Source organism: Aricia agestis, chromosome 5, assembly GCF_905147365.1.
Source record: "Aricia agestis chromosome 5, ilAriAges1.1, whole genome shotgun sequence".
Lineage (NCBI taxonomy): Eukaryota > Metazoa > Arthropoda > Insecta > Lepidoptera > Lycaenidae > Aricia > Aricia agestis.
This window is the reverse complement of record NC_056410.1, coordinates 3,971,659-3,994,248: the sequence shown is the minus strand read 5'-3', so window position 1 is coordinate 3,994,248 and position 22,590 is coordinate 3,971,659. Positions and strand designations below refer to the sequence as shown.

General features: G+C 36.1%; 2 protein-coding genes across 4 annotated transcripts; one reads left to right on the top strand and one right to left on the bottom strand.

Moving 5' to 3' along the window:
* Positions 1 to 2,515: 2,515 nt before the first annotated feature.
* LOC121726965 lies at positions 2,516 to 15,301 on the top strand. Of its 3 annotated transcripts, XM_042114626.1 has the most exons (13): positions 2,516 to 2,814; positions 2,948 to 3,572; positions 3,978 to 4,096; positions 4,198 to 5,103; positions 5,308 to 5,440; positions 9,429 to 9,508; positions 9,821 to 9,965; positions 10,479 to 10,570; positions 10,721 to 11,277; positions 11,492 to 11,611; positions 11,730 to 11,825; positions 12,164 to 12,318; positions 15,274 to 15,301. In XM_042114626.1, exons 1-12 carry the CDS (start codon positions 2,692 to 2,694, stop codon positions 12,300 to 12,302), a joined length of 3,135 nt encoding a protein of 1,044 aa, XP_041970560.1. In that variant the 5' UTR covers positions 2,516 to 2,691; the 3' UTR covers positions 12,303 to 12,318; positions 15,274 to 15,301. The 3 variants fall into 3 exon arrangements, with proteins under 3 accessions (XP_041970560.1, XP_041970559.1, XP_041970561.1); XM_042114625.1 differs by lacking the exon at positions 15,274 to 15,301 and having other exon boundaries at positions 12,164 to 12,714; XM_042114627.1 differs by lacking the exons at positions 5,308 to 5,440; positions 9,429 to 9,508; positions 15,274 to 15,301 and having other exon boundaries at positions 12,164 to 12,714.
* Positions 15,302 to 17,324: 2,023 nt separating this feature from the next.
* LOC121726975 (coatomer subunit gamma-like) lies at positions 17,325 to 22,101 on the bottom strand. The gene is made up of 2 exons (XM_042114639.1): positions 21,431 to 22,101; positions 17,325 to 19,896 (listed from the first exon to the last, which is right to left on the bottom strand). The coding sequence occupies exons 1-2, from the start codon at positions 21,974 to 21,976 to the stop codon at positions 17,851 to 17,853; spliced, it is 2,592 nt and encodes an 863-aa protein (XP_041970573.1). The 5' UTR covers positions 21,977 to 22,101; the 3' UTR covers positions 17,325 to 17,850.
* Positions 22,102 to 22,590: the final 489 nt, after the last annotated feature.

Genomic DNA, 22,590 nt, shown 5'->3' with positions numbered 1-22,590 from the left:
ATAAATTATTGTCAAACAGTCAGTTCGGTTTTAGAAAAGGTAAATCCACCATGGACAATTTAAGTATATTTACTACAGATATTCGATTAGCTTTTATAAATAAACAATACGTTGTAGCTGCCTTTTTAGATATTAAGTCTGCCTATGATAATGTTATTATTTCAATTCTAGAGAAAAAAATGTACAAATTAAATATTCCTCCCATCCTTATTACGTTCATAATTAATTTAATTAAAGAAAGATTAATTTCTGTATTTTTTAACGATATTGAATGTCTTATTCGTACCATATTTAAAGGACTGCCACAGGGTTCGGTTTTAAGTCCTGTTCTTTATAATATTTACACGTATGATTTGGCTTCGGTAATTGCGAAATTTGTGAAAAAATTACAATACGCAGATGATTTAACTATTTACGCTATCAGTGCAGACATTCATGCCGCTTGCAATTCATTAAACCAAAGTCTTGTTGCCCTTAAACAGTGGCTTTTTGATAATGGACTAGATTTAACTGTGGAGAAAAGTAGTGTAGTAGTATTTACCAAAAAGCTTTCTATTCCAAAAGTAAACATCTCCTATGATAATAAATCAATTCCGGTTAAAACAAGTGCAAAATTCCTAGGTGTTCATCTTGATAATAAATTAAATGGTAACTCACATATTGATTATGTGATTTCTAAATGTGAACGTAATTTGAATATGTTAAGATGTCTTGCGGGAGTTTGGTGGGGAGCTCATCCGTTCTGTTTAAAACTCATTTATAATGCTGTTATTAGAAGTGTCTTAGACTACGGTATATTTTTATTAGTAGGTGATAATTTGTGTGTAATGAAGAAATTAGATAAAATTCAATCTAAAGCTCTCCGAATAATAGGTGGAGCTATGAAGTCAAGTCCCATTAATGCCTTACAGGTAGAATGCACTGAGCCACCTTTGAGTCTAAGGAGACAATATTTAAGTGACAGATTCGTTTTTCGTTTAAAACAGTACAAATTCCATCCTTTATTAGAAAAACTAGCTCAACTGAATACTGTTTTAGAGTCACATCCCTTTTATAAAAGGTCTCTGCCATGTCTTATTGTAAGTTATCGTAAACTTCTTTCAATATCTGCTCCTATTTATCAATCTGATGTACTACCTTTGTTCTCTAATAATTTTGAAAGTCTGTTGATTGAACCGGATGTAAAATATAATTTAGGTGTAATTAAAGATAATAATAGAGATAATTTTATAAACACTCAATATAGTAATTGGCATCATATTTATACCGATGCTTCTAAGTTACAAGAAACAGGAAATGTAGGAGTTGGTGTTTATCACAGTCAATATAAAATACATCAAAAAGTTAAAATGCCTGTAGAAAGTTCAGTATATTCCGGGGAATGTTTAGCCATATTCAAAGCTTTAGAATACGTATTAATGTTTAAATTAACACAAACCATTATCTTTTCAGACTCAAAAAGTGCATTACAGGGTATTGAAAAATTTCCATTTCGCAGTAAACCCTATCACCATATTATTTTTGATATCAGATATAAACTTTATAAATGCATTGAGAAAGGATATACAGTGTCATTTTCTTGGGTTCCTAGCCACTCAGGAATTTTAGGCAATGAAAAAGCAGATGAAATAGCTAAGGATGCAGTACAGAGTGGCGACATGTATCCATTTCAAATTTATCCCAGTGACCTTTTGAGTTTACCGGCAATTGATTTATATAGAGAATGGAATAAATATTGGGAATTTACTGGACAACATAAGGGTAACCGGATGTACAATCTGCAGCCTCTAGTACCAAAAAAGTCTTGGTTTAATAGAATCAATAGTTCAAAACGAGTGATTTCATCTATAATCAGAATGCGATTAGGACACGCGTGTATTCCTAGCCATCTAAATAGAATTGGCGTATTCAATAATGATATGTGTGATTGTGGGGAGGACACGGGAACTTTAGATCACATATTTTTCTCGTGTCCTTTGCTTGATCATACATCGTTTTTATCTTCTTTACACTCCCTTCATGTTCCTCTTCCTACTAGTATGATGTGTATATTAAGTGACCCTATTAAATATTTAAGTATTTTATCTGAATTTATATTAAGTAATAATTTAAGTTTATAAAATATGTAATCACTGATGTTTCGTATTTTATTATTTTTATTATAATTAAAAGTATATTTTATTTGTATACCAAAATTTTCCTGATCCTATCCAAAATTTCGTCCCTGCTATCCCTACCTTTACCGCGTCATAAGTTTCCCAACCTTTAACACTCGACACTGGCAATAGTTATATGCTAGTCGCCATATAAAAAAAAAAAAAAAAAAAAAAAAAAAATTTTTGAACCACTTTTGAATCTTCGAGACAAGTTTTGTTTATTTTATTTTGGTTGGTTAGTTTAACAATAAAATCGAAAATAACACAAAAATATACTACGTTCGTGTAAAAAAACAAATATTAAAATAGACTGAAATAAGTATGTCTGCGTACCACTAATATAATAAATTTTAAATACCTATTCATTCGTTGCAATCGTAGAAGTTTCGAATTACATTTTTTGCAGGTATTGTAAATTGACTCTGCACAATGAAATCTAATTCTTTGTTTTTCGGAAGTCGATTCTCTTTATGGTAACCTTAACATAAAAGCTTACTTTCACACGACACACGTTCATTGCAAATCACAACTTAAAATGTTTGGCAACAAAATGAATAACAGTGGCTGGATTTTGTGTCCATCAAAGCGTTTTCCGGGAAAATTCTATTACTATAACGTGGTAAACGGTGAATCTGCATGGTGCTTCAATGAGACTGAGGTGAGTTGAGGTTGACTTGATTATTTACTATTAGAGAATTAAAAATATAGATTTAAAATTGCAATGCAATTCATTACAATATAAGTTACGCGTGAAAGAAAACATTATTTAAGTTTTGATTATTTGCTTTCAGAAAAAGTTTTTAAGCATAGATGATAAAACCAGACTTGTATCACAAAAATGGCATTGTTATCCTGAACCACTGAGCCCTCCTGGTAAAGGTCTAAACTGTTTCACCGGTAGTAGTTTCTTGCTTCCACAAAAGTTTGGACAAGCATCATTCCCAAAATATTTCGGTCCTGCGGCTCCAAAGCTTGACGGGTTTGGAGCTATCAATTATGTTTCTAATGCAAGGAACCCTAGTGTTATAAAGGCACCAATTTTAGGCATTCAAAATGTACATAAAACTCTTGTTCCAAAGAAAAATGTTGATATACAGACAGATTTACCTGAAACAGAAGTAATAGTACAATCTTGTGAGGAGCCTTTATCTAAAAGATTTTTGAAGTATCATAGAAATGAAAGTGAAGAAAATAACTTAGAGGTTTTGAATGGAAAATATTTTGAGTCAAGTAAGGTATTTAAAAATCCTACAAATGAACTACAGATGGTCCAAAGTGTGGAACTTAGCCAGGAAAACCTATCTTTATCAACACCAAATTCAGTACTTATTAGTACTAATTCAACAAGTAAAATGAGGCTTGCTGATAATGATCTTAGATTTATTTTACAAGCCAAGAAATCTGAGAAAAAAAAAGGTACAGAATTATTTCTATGTGTTTATTTCATCATGTTTATTTCAAACATTCAATTATTTAGTTGTGCTGTGCTGACACTATTCTGTACTGTAGGACAAAATAGTGTCAGCACAGCAGCATTAAGAGTGGCCACAATAGAAATGCCAAATGATTTTTTATTTTAGGGACAAAATGACCGTTTTTGTCTATTCTCTCATAGGGAGAGACGAGACCCTTCTCGTAAAATAATATCATTCTGAAATAAAAAAATCATATTGACCATGTTAAGCATACTGGTGAAAGAGAAAAAATGTACAGAGTAAAACTTTAGCTTCTACTCAATCACTGCAATTTGTTTTTGTGTCCATAAAATGTCCTGGTCATCTTAGTTTTTAATATTGACTGTTTTCTTTATTGCATTTTTAGATGAGCCTCAAAAAAAGAGTACAGTTAAGAAAGTAAGATTTGATTTAACTCCTAGTGTCAATGATGAGGAGAGTATATATGACTCAGAAGATGAAACGGCAATAAAAGATGCATTTAATGTAAGTAATATTATCTTTTTTTACCACATTTGTTTTGCATATAAATTAAATATAATCATTACATAAGTAAGAATTGCTCAAGAATTTGTTTTATCTTTCAGACAGCAACTGAAAAGATTGTGAAACATATAGACAACACGGCAAAAAGTGATTACTGTATAGGGAGTAAGCTTCATATAGAAGATGATTTAAAAAACATTAAGTTTGTAGTGAAAAATACTAACCCACAAAATCTGTTTCAACAGAAGGCAGATGAATTTAATCCATTCCAATTTAAAAGTGAAAAAATTACAAATTTGGAAATAATATCAAAGAATCAAAATGTTGAGAATTCTGCGAATTCTGTGAAATTTATTATAAATGAAAATCAATACCATACTTCAACTCCTAACGATAGTTACAAAAATGATGACATACTAAATGTAACCAAAACTATGAAAGAAAAGCTACATGTTAGGGTTCCAAATCAGTTTGGAGCCGATCCTAAAATTCTATTTTTAAAGTCAACTCCACAAGAGAATCCATTTAAGAAATACAAATCAAAAATGAATCCCTATCTTAAATGTAAAAGTCCTCCAAAGGCATTTAAAAGTCTTCCTGGCTTATTTGCATCTAATAGATTAGATAAAAACAATTTCAAATTTCCTTTTATAAATTCATTCGAACACAAGGTCGTAACATCCAATAAGGATATCAATTACTTTGATCCAAAACTCTATAGTAACAATTTAAACACTGGCCATTTGAACAACAACTACATAAACCGGTCCGGTTATGCTAAAGAACAAACACATTCCGGATACACCAATAACTCCAAAGTGGCAGATGGATGTATGATATTTAGTGACAAAAATAAAATCAATAACAAAGATCGTTGGCTGGACCAAAAGTTGAAAAACTTCTATACCAGAAACAGTTACATTGAGAACACAGTTAAAGTAAGAATGGACGAAATTATTTGCAGCTTCACACAGATAATTGAAAATATCATCTATGAAATACTAGAGGTAAGTTACTCTAGTGAAACAAGTGCTGTTGGCTTTTTTATAATAAAATATAATCTTGGGAAATCTCATGAGAGAAGAAAATTCATTGAGATTTCTACATCTCCTAAATAGGCCAACATAATATTATGAACATGTTTATTTGCCATTACTTTAGTTGACAGTAATGAGGATTACATTTAAAATTATTAACTATATAACTTCCAGACGAGCACGTGCCCACCTCCATACTCACTGTATGACGCTCTATTATCTTTACAAAGGAAATTCAGTGAGCACACACATATACTGCAAGTGGTAGACAGAATAACTGACTTAGATATTTTTTGCTCTAAAACTGGTAAGAAAAAACATAATTTGCTATTTTCTTCAACTTTATCTGCTTTTACATTATAATACATACTAAATTACCAATAAAATAATTATGTTTTCGTTCTAACATACCGCCGCGCCGCGCCGTACTCAGAGACGTTTAATTATGATTAACCTTTAATTTAATAAGACCCAGTTTCATCAAGCAATGTTAAATAAATAACGGCTTGTTAAATCAGTTAAAGGCCTGTTAGAGCTATCGAGCGTTCCACCATACGCTAATGTCATGTCAAATCGCCTAACACGGTGTTAAATTTTAATTCCTGCTGGGGAGGTCCGTTAAATATATAACAGGCCGTTATAATAGTCAAAACAACAACTTTTTAAAGACAATATCCAATATCAATAAAAGAATCTGTTTTGACTTTTGAGTGTTGCCGCCATGTTTCGCCACATCCTTACATATTATTTATTATTTTTCATGTTATGCATAATTATTTATTTTCATTTTGTCAAAAATTCAGCCCTCGGATTTTGACATTGCAAATACACTGACTTGTATCAACATTACCAAGCCGAAATAAGTAAATAAAAGTTTGTATCATGATTCATGTTTTCAGCTTTGACAGATCATAATTATTAACCTGGTAAATTAAAAAGAACTATTGTAGTGTAACAAATGTATGCGATCAGTGATATTTTAATTTGGTCGCATTATCTACCATATGACGTATTATACGAATAAGGTGAAAATGACACATTGCAGCCAACATGTCGTATTAAACTTGTACATTGCAATTTCGTCGCCTTATAACAAGAACGAACGAATTGAATGTTATTCACTCGTTGTTCACTTAACGTTGCATTTACTAATCCGCTGTTAAATTTTTACTGTGGGACATAAGCACTGATCTCCATTATACAAGTACGCTGGATCTATGATAGCCACTTTTTTTTGTGCCATTTGAAGCGGAATCAGCGCCCCCATTATTAGGACAGAGAACTAAATTTGACGTAACCATTGGTAACATGTGTTTATTTTAATGTGGCTATGGCTTTATCGTTCGAATTGTTTTCGTGTTTTTAAAGTGTTTTAAAAGGTTTTACGCGATTAAGTAATATATATAAGTGGTGGTAGTTCATAGTTAAACTATGAAAGGGTGTATGATAAGTAAAACACGATACAAAAAGGATACACAAGTAAGTGATTTTAACAGCTCATTTCTACGATATTAAACTTTTATTGATAATATACTCACTTAAAAATGTGGCACTAATTTTATTATACCGTATTCACCACATATTTACCTTTGTTTTACCGATTTTTGATAAACAATAAAATTCAATAGTGCTGGAGTTTTCTGTCGATAAAACTTATCGATATCTATAATAATTGTATTGAAATCTCCGATAACCAAATTTTATTATCAAATACATATTATGCTCTTAAAATAATTGACAGGTTAATCCGTCTGACGAAGGAAGACTGGAATTATGGTTGAAAAAAATTAAAAAGCCTGGTTGGCGTCCGAAAATTGCTACTACCGTTTGCCGTTACTATTTGAAGTGTACAAACGTTCTCTGTGAAAATACAAGGCGCAAAACTACCATTTGATCGTGATTATGTTTGGAAAATTTATTTCAGCGTCTACTCTTTCTTGACAGACTGTAACTGTGTAACGGTAACTAATAAAATATAATGTTAAAGTATCGCACATATATTTTTATTATTTATAAATACCTTACCTACTCCACCCCAATAAAAAATGTATTCAAACGTTCCATATTTATTTGTGGATCGCATTATCCAATTAGTTAATTTCCCTCGCACTTCTGCAATCAGCGCCAAAATGGCGAAAATCAAATGAGATAAAGTAAATCGATAAAAATTGGCTTGCTAGATCCATAAATAAATAAGGAACTTTTATATTATTACTAGACTTTCCGCGCGGCTTCTCCCACGTAAATATCTAATTACACAGACAAATTGGTCCACAAAAAATAGCCTATACTCGTATAATCCTTCACGTTATACATTCCCCAGCTTTTTCCACATTTTCCTCTATTTCTTAGCTCCTATTAGTCTCAGCGTGATAAAATATATAAAATGGGCTATCTAACACTGAAATAATTGTTCAAATTGGACCAGCAGTTCCTGAGATTAAAGCGTTCAAACAAACAAACTCTTCCGCTTTATAATATAATATGAATATGATGAGATTAGTTAGGGTCTAATCACACAGAACACTTATTCAGCTTTGTTCAGCTTTAATACGATACACTGTAGCACTACGTTGATAATATTAGAAATGAAATTAGAAAATACAATAACACAAAGTTTTCGTTAGAAGCTTATCTTCAGTTTTGTTTTTAGTTTTTCGTGGTGCTAACTGCTGAAAATAAATGGATTATAGATGGGTACTGCTACTTCACGTTATCTACGTATGAAATCGTTGTTAATTTATTACGCCTATCTAAATTACGGAGAGGAAGTCAGTAATCTTTAATACAAATATGTAGCGTTTGTATTATTCAATTTAATATTTTTGTCCTAATGGTCGACATTATCTGAATCTGGAAACATTTCATCGATAATAGAAAAGACTCCCACTACTGCTATCAGCGCCAATATGGCGACATGATGGCGACTTTCAAACGTCATTTTTACGTCAAATTTAGTTCCTATCCCTAATAATGGGGGAGCTGATTCCGCTTCAAATAGGCACAAAAAATAGCTGTCATTTCAAAGGGTATCATCAGTCCAGCGTACTTGTATAATAGAGGTCAGTGGACATAAGTATTTTAACAGTCTGTTTAATTTTCCAAGGTCCGTTAAGTAATGCCTTGTTAGGATTTAACAAACAGAGGTTGGTGAAATTGGGTCTAAAGATTTTGACAGATATGTATGGGGGCTTATGTCAAAATTTTGAATTAATTACATTTAATTATTTTACCATCTCACCTAGCATTGAGATACTTGGCGTCAACATATCGAGCGAAGTCCAGTTCCGATATCATCTTGAGGGTAAGGCCAAATAGGCGTTCTTAACAGAGCGAGACAGTACTTCAGTCCGGACCAACGCCTACAACTCTACAAGGCGCAGGTTCGGCCTCATATGGAATATTGTTCTCATCTCTGGGCAGGGGCGCCAAAATACCAACTGCTCCCTCTGGATCGTATCCAACGAAGGGCTGCTCGAATTGTTGACTGCCATAGTGTTTCAAACGGCTTGGACCCCCTGGAATTACGCCGAGATGTAGCTTCCACTCTGCATCCTCTATCGGTTGTATCACGGGGAGTGCTCTGAGGAATTGTTCGGAATCATACCACCTGCAACTTTTCGCTATCGTCCCACGCGAAAAACATACCATCCTCATCACCTTGATCAGTGGCAGTCTTCCACAGTGTGTTTTTCGCGTAACTTTCTGTTGCGCACTGTAAAACTCTGGAATGAACTGTCACCAGCAGTATTTCCGGACCGATACGACCTGCAAACCTTCAAGAAAAGAGCGTATTCCCTCTTAAAAGGCCGGCAATGCACCTGCAGCTCTTCTGATGTTGCGAGTGTCCATGGGCGACGGTAGTTGCTTACCATCAGGTGACCTGTTTGCTCGTTTGCCCCCTTATTTAATAAAAAAAAATTAAGTAATTAACGTTCCACTCTGAGTGCGGCAGTTAGAACCTTATGGCTGTTTACACACACGCCGCGGCGGCGGCGATTCTTTACCGCGGCGGCGAAAAACACTGTCGCTGCGGCGCCGTGTGTAGACACGCTATCACACTAGCAAGTGGGCGCCAGCGCTAGCGAGGGCGCAACGACCACTTACTCGCGACTTGTTATGTGATAAAGCCTTTAATATTTCTTATTACACTTTTTCATAAATAACATTACTGGTTAACTGGTATGATTTCTTTTGATTGAAAATTGAATGATTTTATCTTTGCAACAATCATAGTCACTGTTTATTTTTTTAACATCAATCACATAACTTTAACAATGTATAATAATTTCCAGGTTATTTAAAAAGTAACATACACCCGCACGAACTAATAAAAGCCCTAGGGTGTGGTTTAGTTTTTATTGAAGCACTTAATGTAAGACCATTTTTAATATCTTATAAGATTCTTACAAATTACGTTCACAGGGTGTATACTGTATAAGTAGCAGCGCTGCAAAAGTCACTTCTTTAAAATATTAGTATGAGAAAATTCATGATGCTGAGGCACAGAATATAGAAGTCAAAACTTACTTTTTCTTTAAAGTACTTACTTACTTTTTTTTAAAGTACTTTTTCTTGCTTGCTTGTTACTTAAATACAGTAATATATTATAAGGGACACCTGAAGTATTATTATCACTTTGTTTTGTTCCTCTCTGTATAAAAATTTAATAATCATTTTTTTATAGGAGTCAGAGGAGTATGATCTGAAGGATGGAGAGGATGCGCTTCTGCAGCTGTTACGAGACATTGAGGAGCCGGAGTACGTGGAGTTGCCGCAACCCACCACCGTCAGTAGAGATGGCAGCACAGAGCAACTGAACAGGGTCAACTGTAAGTCATTCCCTGAGAAATATAGCCATCTCCACTTCCTTGAAACTTATAAGTATATTTCATAATAAAATGCAAGTACATGCAATACTGAATCCCAGTATAATAGAACAGTAGAACAACTTCACATAAATGCGCTGCGACCAGATTTAATTGAATATTTTTCTCTCTAATGTATCTTTATAATAATTATTGGACACTTAGATCTTTAATCTTATTTGTTGTTTATCTAAATGTAATGTTCATTTACGTAATAACCGTTTGCTTTTGTATTATTTAAAATAAATATGTGTGTGTACGCCGGCACCTATTCGCACGCAGTCATATTGCTACCTCGGCCAATTTAACATAATATGGCTGATGGCTCGTCCGAGGTGTATGTCTGATGGTGAAAAAGGAAACTGAAAAGACCTATAGGTACTTTAGTTGTGGCCTGTGGAGTGTGGGGCATACAGCATACCATTGTCTGCCAATTTCATCTTCTGTATCTCTCAGTGAAAAATGAAATTATTGCAGTTATCAAAGGACGGTCGGAAATTTTGCAATACTTACGAAAGCACTTTCCTGAATGGGAAAATTACTGCGAGGAACAGGACCAAACGCCCAATGTACGTAACTTTTAAAACTAACTAGTTTTCATATCAGTTGCATCTTATGGACTTACATTTTACACATTATTTCTTACTGCTTTATACAATAACCGAATAATGTGTTATTGTTTTGTAATCTACAGTTTTAAAATTGCATTTGTTTTTCAGAAAAATTCAACTCACAATGTTGTAGTGACAACTACTGGCAAAGATTTGCATCTTTATAAAATAAATAGCAAAAATCAAATGTATCGTGAGCCAGAGGATGTTCAAGAAACGAACGAATTCAAACGCGATAATGAATGCGACAACAAAAACGTGATAGCAAAGTTCCACATCATTGAGGAGTTTGAAAATAGAATAAAAGTGAATCCTGAAAATGAATCAACTCAGCCGAAACACAAGCAAGAAATTATCGAAGATGTTAGTGATGATGAAAAACTCGTTATCGACGAATTTTATGAGGTTGACGCAAATAAATGTTCAGAAGAATCGGACATCCTCATAGAAACGGCAAATGAAGTAAACATAACGAAACCTGACTCTCTGCGTATAGACACTTCGATAAGAATCAATGAATCTAGCACCATTACTGATGATTTCCCTGTACTGATTAATGACCCCGTTGCCCATATCTCTACAGACGATGCGGACCAATATTATTTTCTAGTGAAGACTTTTTTGACAGAACTCAGTAACTGCCTACTTTCAATACACGCTTTTATGTGAGTATACAAAACTTTGAAGTTACGATATTTACATAGTCCGCGCTCAACCTTATCGCTAGAGAAATTGAGAAGAGAAAGCCAGTATAATATAGATTGTACGGGTAGATCCTTTGCCTATTCTATTTTTAGTGCAACTATCGAAACTGAAGATTTCACAATACCACTGAAGTAGTGATATCTAAGCATAACTAATACAATCTTTGATTTTCAGCAAGGACAATGCTGAACGTATGCACGATACAGACTTAACAGATGATGACAGAAAAGAAATTCACAAGAATGCAAACCAAATATACGTAAATTTGAGAAATATCATCCTTGAATTGAAAAGGTATTCTTTATTTTTTGAGACTGGGTCTCGATTGAAAGCTGTACAATTAATTTTTCATCATTGAATAATAGTTAATTAGATTAATCGCATATTTAAAGTATCTATTTGTTGTTTTCAGTATCGTCGAAAGAGAAACTCGCAATGAAAATGCTCTTAAAATTTTGCTGATGACTGCTGACGGCGCCTTACAAGATAAACGAATTACTAATTATAGGTATAAAAAAAACTCTTCACAGATCTAGGCTGGTATAAGTGGTCAGTACTAAGATGCGACCCGGTCTCAAGACGCGGTTCGGCTCTGTAATTGGTCAAAATTTTGACAGCCAACCAATCACAGAGCCTGAACCGTGTCTTGAGACCGAGATGCATCTTGCGTACTGACTATTTATACCAGCCCTAGTTTCCGTCAATTTGCCTGGTATATAGGCTACAAGGTCCTTGCCGCGTTTTCGTTACCTATAAGAAATTTCTGACAGAAAAATATATTGTGCAATATATACATAATAACACTCTGCCGCATGTCTTAAAACAGTAATATCCTATTTGTTGCAGGCAAGTGACAGCGAAGTGCGTTGAACAAGCGCGGCATTTAGCCGGCTGCGTGCGGCTGCTGCTGCGCGCCACAGACCACGACTGCACGCTGTCCGCCAGCTCCGACGCCGGCACCACATGCATCAACATATTCGAGTAGCTGATACTGTTAGTGTGTAAGTATCACCATATTCGATTAGCTGGTGATTTTTAGCGTGAATGGTGAAACTGAGAAGCGGCACGCCAGGGCTAAGTATTCTCTGTACGAAATCTCATAAGATAAATCGCATTACACGGCACAAAACGTCTCTACTATTGAACGTGCAGTGTCGCGTCGCTTCGCTACAGCTAGTGCGTAGTGCGGTTTTGTCTTAACAGTAAATTGAAGGTTCAAGCCACACATGATTAAAGCGGTTTTAGAATCATGCGTCGCGACTGATTATTAGTACTTCATAAGGACAGCTATCGATATTAATCATAAATGCAAAATTCCGTTTGTTTGTTAACTTTTCAACGCCCAAACCGCTGAACCGATTTTGCTGAAATTTTGTATGGCGATACTTTTTATCCCGGAAAAATGTACGGTTCCCGTGCGATTAATGACTTAGCGCAACGGAGTTGCGGGCGTCATCTAGTATGCAATATGCAAAATTGACTGCTATTTTTTTATGCTGCTGAACTGATTAAGATTAGGTTAAATACTTGAGTCCCGGGAAGGACATAGGATTTTTTACGAAAAAATTTTTTATCGATCGAGAACCATTCTTGAGAGATTGGTTTTTGCGGTCAACATCATTTCAAATTCAAATTCTTTATTAAGCATACAAAAATATACAATAGTATAAAAGCTAGGTAGCGTACATCACGTCGTCTAATCCCATGCTAAGTAAAACTTCAAGCAATCAGACAACGGATGCACGCCGAACAATTTTATCCTAATATATATTATTTACACATTCACACACACAATCACACTACACTTTATCACGTAAAGTCTCTTTCGGCGACGTGATGCGCGCTTCGTTCGGGAGCCTCCCCCGGAATTTCCGGTAAACTACACCGGCGGGCCAGAACTCCTCCACCTCGAAGATGGATAAAACTTGAGTCAGCACTCTCACCACAAAGGAACTGAAATTTACTTTGTGGTGAGAGTGCAGACGCTCCACCCTCAAGGTGTAGGTGGTCTTCTCGCGGATGTAGTTTTACGACGTCTTCGACCGTCATGGACCAGTGCAGGCGCGACACGTAGAGCGGCGTCGCGGGCACCTCGCTCCGCAGGCGCAGCTTGGGCACATGAGGTGCGGTGCCGCGGTGGTTGCGGACGGTGGGCTTCCTCATCATAAAATATGAAAGTGATGTGAAAAGTACAAAATTTGCTTTGTGCAAAACTAAATAAAATTTACCGACTGATAGTTGTTAATATAAAATTTAATGATAATAATCGATATTATATTATGTTAAGTTAGATCCGTATAGTTAATTATTTATCACATGTTACATTTGATCTGAAACATATCTTATTTTCCTGCCCTAGGTGCGTAATACATAGTACTATTACACCACTTATGTTGACCAAATTATATTTCTATACTGTACCTACCTTTTTGTGAGTATTATCTTATCTTATATCTTTAAACGAGCAATTCTTGTATATATATATATATATATATATATACAGTGTGTAACAAAAATAAGTGATAATACTTTAGAGTGTGTACATGTTCCTTGTAGAGAGTTCACTGTGAAAGTAGCAGCGCTGAAAGAGCAAAATTTTTTTTCACTTTTGTATGAGCAAGGGCCCGAGCGTCACGAGTTTCCCCATACGAAACTGACATTTTTTTTTGATCTTTCAGCGCTGCTACTCTCACAGTGAACTCTCTACAAGGAACACGTACACACCCTAAAGTATTATCACTTATTTTTGTTACACCCTGTATATATATAGTTTGCTATACCGAGCAAAGCTCGGTCATCCAGGTACTAATTAAATATGTAAGTAGTTATTGTAATACTTTGTATCAGTTCATTTAGATCAAAATGTAAACAATGCTCTGTATGGGCTGCTGTAATACTTCTAATTTAAATATGACATAATTGACTGCACAACAAAAAAATGTAATCACCCATTCATATTATGTTTGTCCAACAATTTTCCCGTTATAATGACAATAGACTAGGATTAATATCCTACATGTAAGAAATGCATTAGGGTGAAGCCAAACGAACGTAATTTTGTGAGTCGTGAGTCGCAGAATTTCGGCCACGTAAATTATTTTTTCTTCATACAAATTATGAGTCACAAAATTACGCTCGTATGAATCAAACAGGACTTTTGTATGAAACTGAATGCAGCAGGATTTCTGCCAGCCGAAATTCTGCGACTCACAACTCACAAATAACGCTCGTTTGGCTTCACCCTAGTGTGTTTGTCTGACCTTACCCCTTCACGCCTTAACCGTTGTATCGATTTTTTAGACACATTGATTTACAGGAAAGAATGTAAGGAGGCAGTTGTAATCCCGCAAAAATATACGGTTCCCCGCAATTTATTTACTTGTGGTCAACATTCAATGTGCAACTCAAATGTTTTTAGGGTTCCGTACCCAAAGGGTAAAAACGGGACCCTATTACTAAGACTTCGTTGTCTGTCCGTCTGTATGTCGCCAGGCTGTAACTCAAGAACGGTAATAGCTAGAGAGTTGAAATTGTCACAGATTGTGTAGGTATATCTGTTGCCGCTATAACAACAAATACTAAAAACAAAATAAAATTAATAAGGGGAATGGGAGCCCCATACAACAAACTTGATTTTTCTGGCCTCTTTTGCTCTATATCAATAATAGCAACAGGTAGGTACTTCAATTTTACAGACAATCCTTAGTTTTATGTGTACTTTCATATTTAATAATAATTTTAATATAAAATTTAAAAAATTAAGAGGGGCAATACAAAAACCACAAATTTTGGCCTAATTTTGCTCTATAATGGTACGGAACCCTTTGTGCGCGAGTCCGATTCGCACTTAGCCGATTTTTAGCTTGCACAATAATTATATTATGTAGCTACTTACTAAGACTGTGGCATGGTTCCTACTTAAATCTAATATAAATAAAATTCTGTCACTGTCACAGGGTGCGTGGTTGAACTCCTCAGAAACGGCTCGACCGATTTTCGTGAATCTTAGCGAGCATATCGGCTAGGGTTGAGACTCGGACAACATCTACTTTTTATATTGACAAGTGCATATTATGTTGAATAAATAATAGTAAATTATTACAACTCGAGACTGCACCATTGTTTGTGTGACGGGATAGCGATGGACGTTGCCATGGTGACAAACTTATTTAGTCACTAATTCAATAAAATAATCTATATTTTGATTTTCGCCCATACATAGGTATGTTTATGTATGGGCGAAAATCAAAATACTTTATACGGCAAAACAACGTTTGCCGGGACAGCTAGTGTTATGATAATATTAATTAGGAATAAGTTTAAATCTTGTTGAAAAGTTATAAAAGAATTTATATTTTGTTTATGTTTTACATTTTTGATAGTGTTATGATAATTAAATAAAACGCAAATAAACAATATTTCTAGATTGTTAAGAACTACTGGACTTATGTAGATAAAAACAAGTGTCCAAAACCAAAACAGATTAGTCCAAGTAAGTACATGAGCTGCTTTTATCGGACAAAATGTGCAGTTCCATGTGATATATACTGTACATTTTTTGTGTCATTTACATTGTAAGTAAGTAATATTTTAAATTGTTAAAGGACAATTTACTTTGATGCTGTTATTGTTTTGTTTAATATTAAAATATATTACATACTTTTTGTTTGATTTTCTATAATCTGTTAATATCATAAAGTTATACTTCCGCTGGGTATATTAACTTTATGGTTAATATATAAATTACTAGCTGTTGCCCGCGACTTCGTCCGCGTGGACTTCAGTTTATAAAGCGCGATGTCAACAAAATTAGTGTCAAAAGCTTTTATAAAAAAACCCTCGTACCCCTTAAATCAATACAGCTGTCCAGTGTGCACACAATAAGTATTTCATTTTTTATATTAAACTTTATATTTTATGCCAAATTTTAAAGCTTTTTTAGCCCCCAATTACAAAACTTTACCCATAAACTATTTATCATTGATAGGTTTAAGGTTACGTCACTGCACAGATAAAGTACTGAGTTATTTAATACCGTAGAATAAATATAACAATCGAAAAAAATCGAAACTTAAATGTAAGATGATACCACGTCTTATAGAAAGACTTTTGAGCAAGCGTCAGCGCGATGTAGAAGACGCACGGCGCCATATATTATGAATTGTTGGAACTAACTTAATTTGAACAAATTTACGCATTTTCACCCCCTTACAACCCTTTTTTCCCGTAAAAAAGTAGCCTATGTCCTTTCTCAGGCTTTAGACTATCTGTATACAAAATTTCATTACAATCGGTTCGGTAGTTTTGGCGTTTGGCGTAAAAGCGAGACTGACAGACAGAGCTACTTTCGCATTTATAATATTAGTATAGATTATGTGCACACTGCACAGCTGTTTTGATTAATAAGGGCCGCGCTACACCGGAATGGCAGCGGCGAGGCACTTTCAGCGCTGCCATTCCGGTGTAGCGCGGCCCTAAGAGGGGTACCACTTACCAGGGTTTTAAAAAGTTTTTAAATTTGACACAAATTTTGTTGACACCGCGCGCTATAAACTAAAGTCCACGCGGATGAAGTCGCGGGCAACAGCTAGTATTATACATAAAATATGTTTAAGATTTTTGAAATTTTATTTTAATACACATCCAAGACCCAGGAACATTGAAAACTTTTTGTTCCGCCTGCGGGACTCGAACCCAGGACCCCCGGGATGAGCGCTGGCCACGCGCAATGCGAATTCATTTTCATCGATATTTTCATGGAAATAAGATATTTTCCCACATCAAAATGTAGCCTATGTCCTTTCTCAGACTCTAGAATAACTGTATACAAAATTTCATTGCAATCGGTTCAGTAGTTTTGGCGTGAAAGCAAGACAGACAGACAGAGATACTTTCGCATTTATAATATTAGTATGGATTAGTATGTCCCTTTTCTAGCAGCATCCGCAAAACGAAACTACAAAACTAAAAAAATGTTGTTGATGTCATAATAAAACTACACAATATATCAATTGGAATTTACTATTTATTTTATTGGAATATAATATTATCATTACATATCCACTTTTTTAAGTGGCGAGAATAATGTTTACTCACACTCCACATATTTTAAATCTCTACTAACCCAACACTGAATAGATTAGTAATATTGTGAATTAATTATTACTTTTATAAGAAATAATTATATTATGAAAGTCTTAAGCCAGAATATGAAATGCGTTTCAATAGCAATTTTGGGCAAAGAACGTCTTTAAGCTTAATGTTCGCCCAAAATGCTCAATAAAAAGTAAAAATACATTGCAGTATATAGGTAAACTACACAGTAATAATACCACGGCGTAATTTACTTGCAGTGGAACGACGCCTTTGATGTTTGACACAATATGCACTATTGCTCTTTTCAAACAGCCTCATCGACTGTCTTGTAGGACATCTACAATACAGGAGAATACTGGGTATGTAATACATATTTTATGTTGATAATTGATATTCATAACATACTTATTACTGCAGCAGTTTCATATAATAACATTTTAACCAATTGCAGCCAGCAACAGCTGGGCCACGTCTTCTCTCGGCGAGCGAGCCATTAAGTTCATAGTGACCCCGACGTTACTCGGCGCTAGCCTGGCACGGACTAGAACAGGGGCACCACCCCTAAATATTCCTCCTCCTCTTATTTCCTTGACGGAATCTCCTGTTATGGCCGATTTTGGCAGCCCTAGGTGCTCGCATACTGCCTTAGCGGCCTCATTGATATCGTTCTGGGGCAGCACGAAGGTATCACTCGCTTCCGGCGCGTTCGCCGCCCTGTCCCAGGTCTGCTGCCAGTCGTCTCCCCCAGCTCTAGCCCTGATTTGATCGGAGCATGCCATGAAAAATTCTTCCAGAGGATAGGAGTCCGCGTATCCCTCTCCCGGGTCTGGCTCGCCGTTGGTCGGATCGCAATCGTGAACGACAAACTCTAGTGTCGCCCCGAAGGAACCCAAGGAGTCGAGAAAAGCGCAAGGGTACTCGACGATTATAAAGACGCTGTCCGGTTTGTCGTAAGCTAGTTTCTGGCACGGTAGGATTGTTTTGATCTCGTATTCTGGAGGAATATCTAATTTAACATGCACCTGCTCCAAAATTTGGTCACTTAAAGTGTTTATGCACTCAAACTGCAGCACCACGTATCGGGCGTAAATGTGTTTCAGGAGCCGCACTCTGTACTCTGTTTCGGCTTCCGTTAACTCTATTGGCAGGTTAGTTTTAAATATAGGCCCGAGGCGCTCGATTCCTGGTATCTTAGCCAGCTGCTCGGAGTATATCTCCTCGATCGAAAGTTGTTTAGGCTTACGCACTTCAATCTCTGCTACGTCCTCCTTGGTGTCTTTCACTTCCTCGGTCGGTACGGTGTTGAGATCGAACGGCTCCTCGGGGTTGATGGCGATATGGTCGCGCAAAGCTTTTTCGAGCAGAGCCATATTCGGTTTCGGGACATTTATAATGTAGTCGTTAATCAGCTGCGGATCTCCCGAATCGAGTATGGCACTGTACAGGATAGCGCGATCCCTCACTTCATCTTCGTCGTCTAGCTCGCAACGCGCGAGGAGAACGCGAATATTTGGAAGCAATTCTGGTCGCTGAGCGCCAAATTGTGCAACAGCCGACACTGCAGCTGCTCGGACTGGCCCGGACTCTAGTATAACTCTGTTGTAGATGAATCTTATGTATCTCGACGGTTGACGTGATTTCGGACCTTCGCGGCCCAGTAAATGCAAAATACGAACAGCTAAAGCTGTATGCTCACAGTCTTCGATGAACTCACAAAGGTGAGCTAAACCCGTTTCTTTCGCTTCCGGATTTTCCTCGACCAAAGCTATAATAGCGTCAGCGATTGCAGCTTTATATTCCAACCCCCCTTCATCTCTCAACATACCAGCAAGAAACGCCGCTAATGCTTGATGCTTTCGTGGAAATTTTGTGCATAGCCTTCTGATTGCCTTGACGACAATAATTTTAAATTCGTCAGATATTTCAGACACGAAGCTAGATATTTGCTTCATGAGTCTGTCCACTGAACTCTCGGCCCCGGTCGCTAATAGCGTAGTTACGGCGAGCGTTGCTACTGATCTATTGGGATCAGAGATAAGATTTTCTAAATCTACTGCACAAGCAGCAACTGATGTATTATGTTTGGCTGTTAGCCTTGCTAGAGTCCTGGCACCGGCGAGTCTTAATGTCGCCTTAGAAGATCCACAGAACAATTGCAATACTGAAATAGCGGGAGCTAGATCTCTAGCAGTTTTTCGAAGATTAACAATAGCATGAGCCGCCTCGTATATCACCATTTCAGATTTGTGACGAAGACAGCATTCAATAAACTCTATATAAGGCTGAGCAGCATCAGTGTCATCATCTTCTGCGAGCTGTGCTGCTAAACGGATTAAAAGGCAGAGTGCATATGGTGATTTTAGAGGGGATTTAGCCAATCTGGTTACCATTTTTACAGTGGATAGCTTGTCATTCTTGCGAGTGGCAGCGACAATACCTAGAGCATGGTATGATACCATAGCATTGTCAGAATTGATGGCTTCCTGCAATAACACAACTTCATATTAGAAATAAGCATGGATGTCAATATTCCTTAAAAATGTACATACATCGGAAACCAACTCTATGAGGATTCAAAAAAACGACGAAACATTTCGAGAAAAGGTAGGCCGTAGTGCCATTGCGCTTCGCTTGGCTCGTCTCGGCGAGTGCACTACCATGCTCCCAGATTTAGTTACATGATAACATTTTAAAGAAATTTTTATATTTAAACTCATTGAACATCATCACATCAAGTAAAAGATAATAACAACCCAAAAAGCGATGGAAAGTAGCATTTTAAATATATAAGTAAAAGACACGAAGTCAGAAATTAAACACTAAGACAAAAAACAAAAGTAACAGATTTTAGGAAAAAAAATCAGCTTCATCCGCTTAGCCAAAAAAAAAAACACTGGTCCCAAAGTAAAATAAATGGGACATTACGAATTTTCGGATCGAATGTCAACGGATCAGGCTGATTTTTTTTAGTAGACAGCTGATGCAATTACAAGTCACTTTTATAGATGTCGTTTTTTTTCAAATATGCCGTATCTACAGAGATAAAAAATAATTAATTATTTTTTGTATGGACGAAATCATAATTTTGTCATTTTATTCCAAGATTCAAACGTATTCAAATAAATTATAGCACAGGTTATAGAGGGACTCTTGTCGTACATTTTTGTCATAGACACTCAACTGCGATTTTTGCGCCTTTTAAGAGCTACAGGCACTTTATTATTTTTTTGGTCAGCGGATGAAGCTGATTTTTTTTGTAGCATCTGATGCAATTACAAGAAATTTTTATAGATTTTGTTTTTTTTTTCAAATATGCCTTATCTACAGAGAAAAAAAATATGAATTATTTTTTGTATAGACAAAATCATAATTTTGTCATTTTCTTCCAAGATTCAAACATATTCAACATAAATCATAGCACAATCTGTGCGAATTGCGATTCTCTCTCAACTGCGATTGATGTTAAGCATTTACGTATGCGACCTTAAATTATTATATGACGTGGGAGAGCCATGCTTCGGCACGAATGGGCCGGCTCGACCGGAGAAATACCACGTCCTCACAGAAAACCGGCGTAAAACAGCGCTTGCACTGTGTTTCGCCGAGTGAGTGAGTTTACCGGAGGCCCAATCCCCTACCCTATTCCCTTCCCTATCCTCCCTTATTCCGTTCCCTTTCCATCCCTACCTTCCCCTATTACCCTATTCCCTCTTAAAAGGCCGGCAACGCACCTGCAGTTATTCTGATGCTGCGAGTGTCCATGGGCGACAGAAGTTGCTTTCCATCAGGTGACCCGTTTGCTCGTTTGCCCCCTTATTTCATTAAAAAAAAAAACTGTACTAACCTATGATATTATATTATAAAAAAACTAACCCACAAACATTTTTGATGTTGAATTTTGAATGCAGTCTTGTTCTAAATGATCTAAAGAACATAACTCAATACATATTTTTTGTGGGTAAGTACACAAATGCTTAACAGCCGTGTCCAATAATTATGCAACTGTAATGTACTTACCTGGGCCTCATTTGCCCAGCGTTTAACAAGATCAGGTGCAGTAGACGACAAATGCAGTGCAGAAACTAATGCCGCCGAACTAACAGCAGGGTTTTTGTCAACAATAGCCTGCTTCATGTATCTTTCAATAGCTTGCAGCATTGTGCTGTCTGTGATACTACAGAGAGCCCTTATGGCTGCAGCTCTGTATAAATCCTCTTTTCCAGTCATGTCCTTAGTCAGTGAGGATGTAACTATTATCACATCTTGAGCTAGTTTACTCAACTCCTTAATGCAGAGATAAACCATTCGGCGAAGCATAACATCTTTGGATTGAAACAGTTTAGTTGTGGCAAAAAACGCATCCGTTGCTTCTTGTGTATTTAATTTCTCGCCTTGATTTAATAAGTACAGGATTTTTGATAAAATATGCGAACATTTTCGAGGGTTAACAGGGGTAGCGTTAAAGTACCTTGTTTCTTGTAAAATAATTGTTTTATCCATGTTTTGGTAAGGATTACCACTACTATCCTCCTCTTCCTTTTTATCTCGCTTAAACGAGCTCATCTTCAGACCTTTTCTCGGTAATAAGAGAAGATTATGAGGTGCCGACGAATACAGTTTCGATTTTTATGTTTGGCTCGATAGTCGATAGTACCGTACAAAATTTACCAAGTTACACGTCAGTGATATGTGATGGATACGGTATGTACTACATATGACTTTGACAGTAAAAGTGACAGTTGACACTGACATATATTTTTTTACTAAACGAAAGTGCAAGGCACTTCAGAATACCTACATTAAGACTGGGTTGCACCAGAGGCGTGGTTAAAGTTAAAGTTTAACTAAAGTTATTTTTATAGCTAAATATGGCGTCCTTTAGCTTTAACCTTAACTTTAACCGGAGAAATTCACGTATGAGCGGAGGTAAGGACGCCATATTTAACTTTAACCAAAGATTTGACATTTTGCACTGTAGTTAAAGATAAAGTTAAATTTACAGTTAAAGTTAGCTGGTGCAACCCAGTCTTAGGAACTATAAAGTTTTTGACAGAAAGAGAGGAGAAGGGTTGACCATAAAGTTAATATACCTAGCGGAATAGAGGAACAAAGGCCTGAGCAAACGAGATGTCACTATCAGTAACACTATAAAAAGCGTGGTAAAAAGAGACGTGTGA

What these genes read in the sequence shown, in the direction of transcription:
- LOC121726965 (XM_042114626.1), top strand. Translation starts at nt 2,692, where the DNA reads ATGTTTGGCAACAAAATGAATAACAGTGGCTGGATTTTGTGTCCATCA. An exon ending in AACAGGACCAAACGCCCAAT is followed by an intron (nt 10,571 to 10,720) that starts GTACGTAACTTT and finishes TTTGTTTTTCAG; the next exon opens with AAAAATTCAACTCACAATGT. An exon ending in ATCATCCTTGAATTGAAAAG is followed by an intron (nt 11,612 to 11,729) that starts GTATTCTTTATT and finishes TGTTGTTTTCAG; the next exon opens with TATCGTCGAAAGAGAAACTC.
- LOC121726975 (XM_042114639.1), bottom strand. Translation starts at nt 21,976, where the DNA reads ATGAGCTCGTTTAAGCGAGATAAAAAGGAAGAGGAGGATAGTAGTGGT. An exon ending in GCTGGGCAAATGAGGCCCAG is followed by an intron (nt 19,897 to 21,430) that starts GTAAGTACATTA and finishes GTGTTATTGCAG; the next exon opens with GAAGCCATCAATTCTGACAA.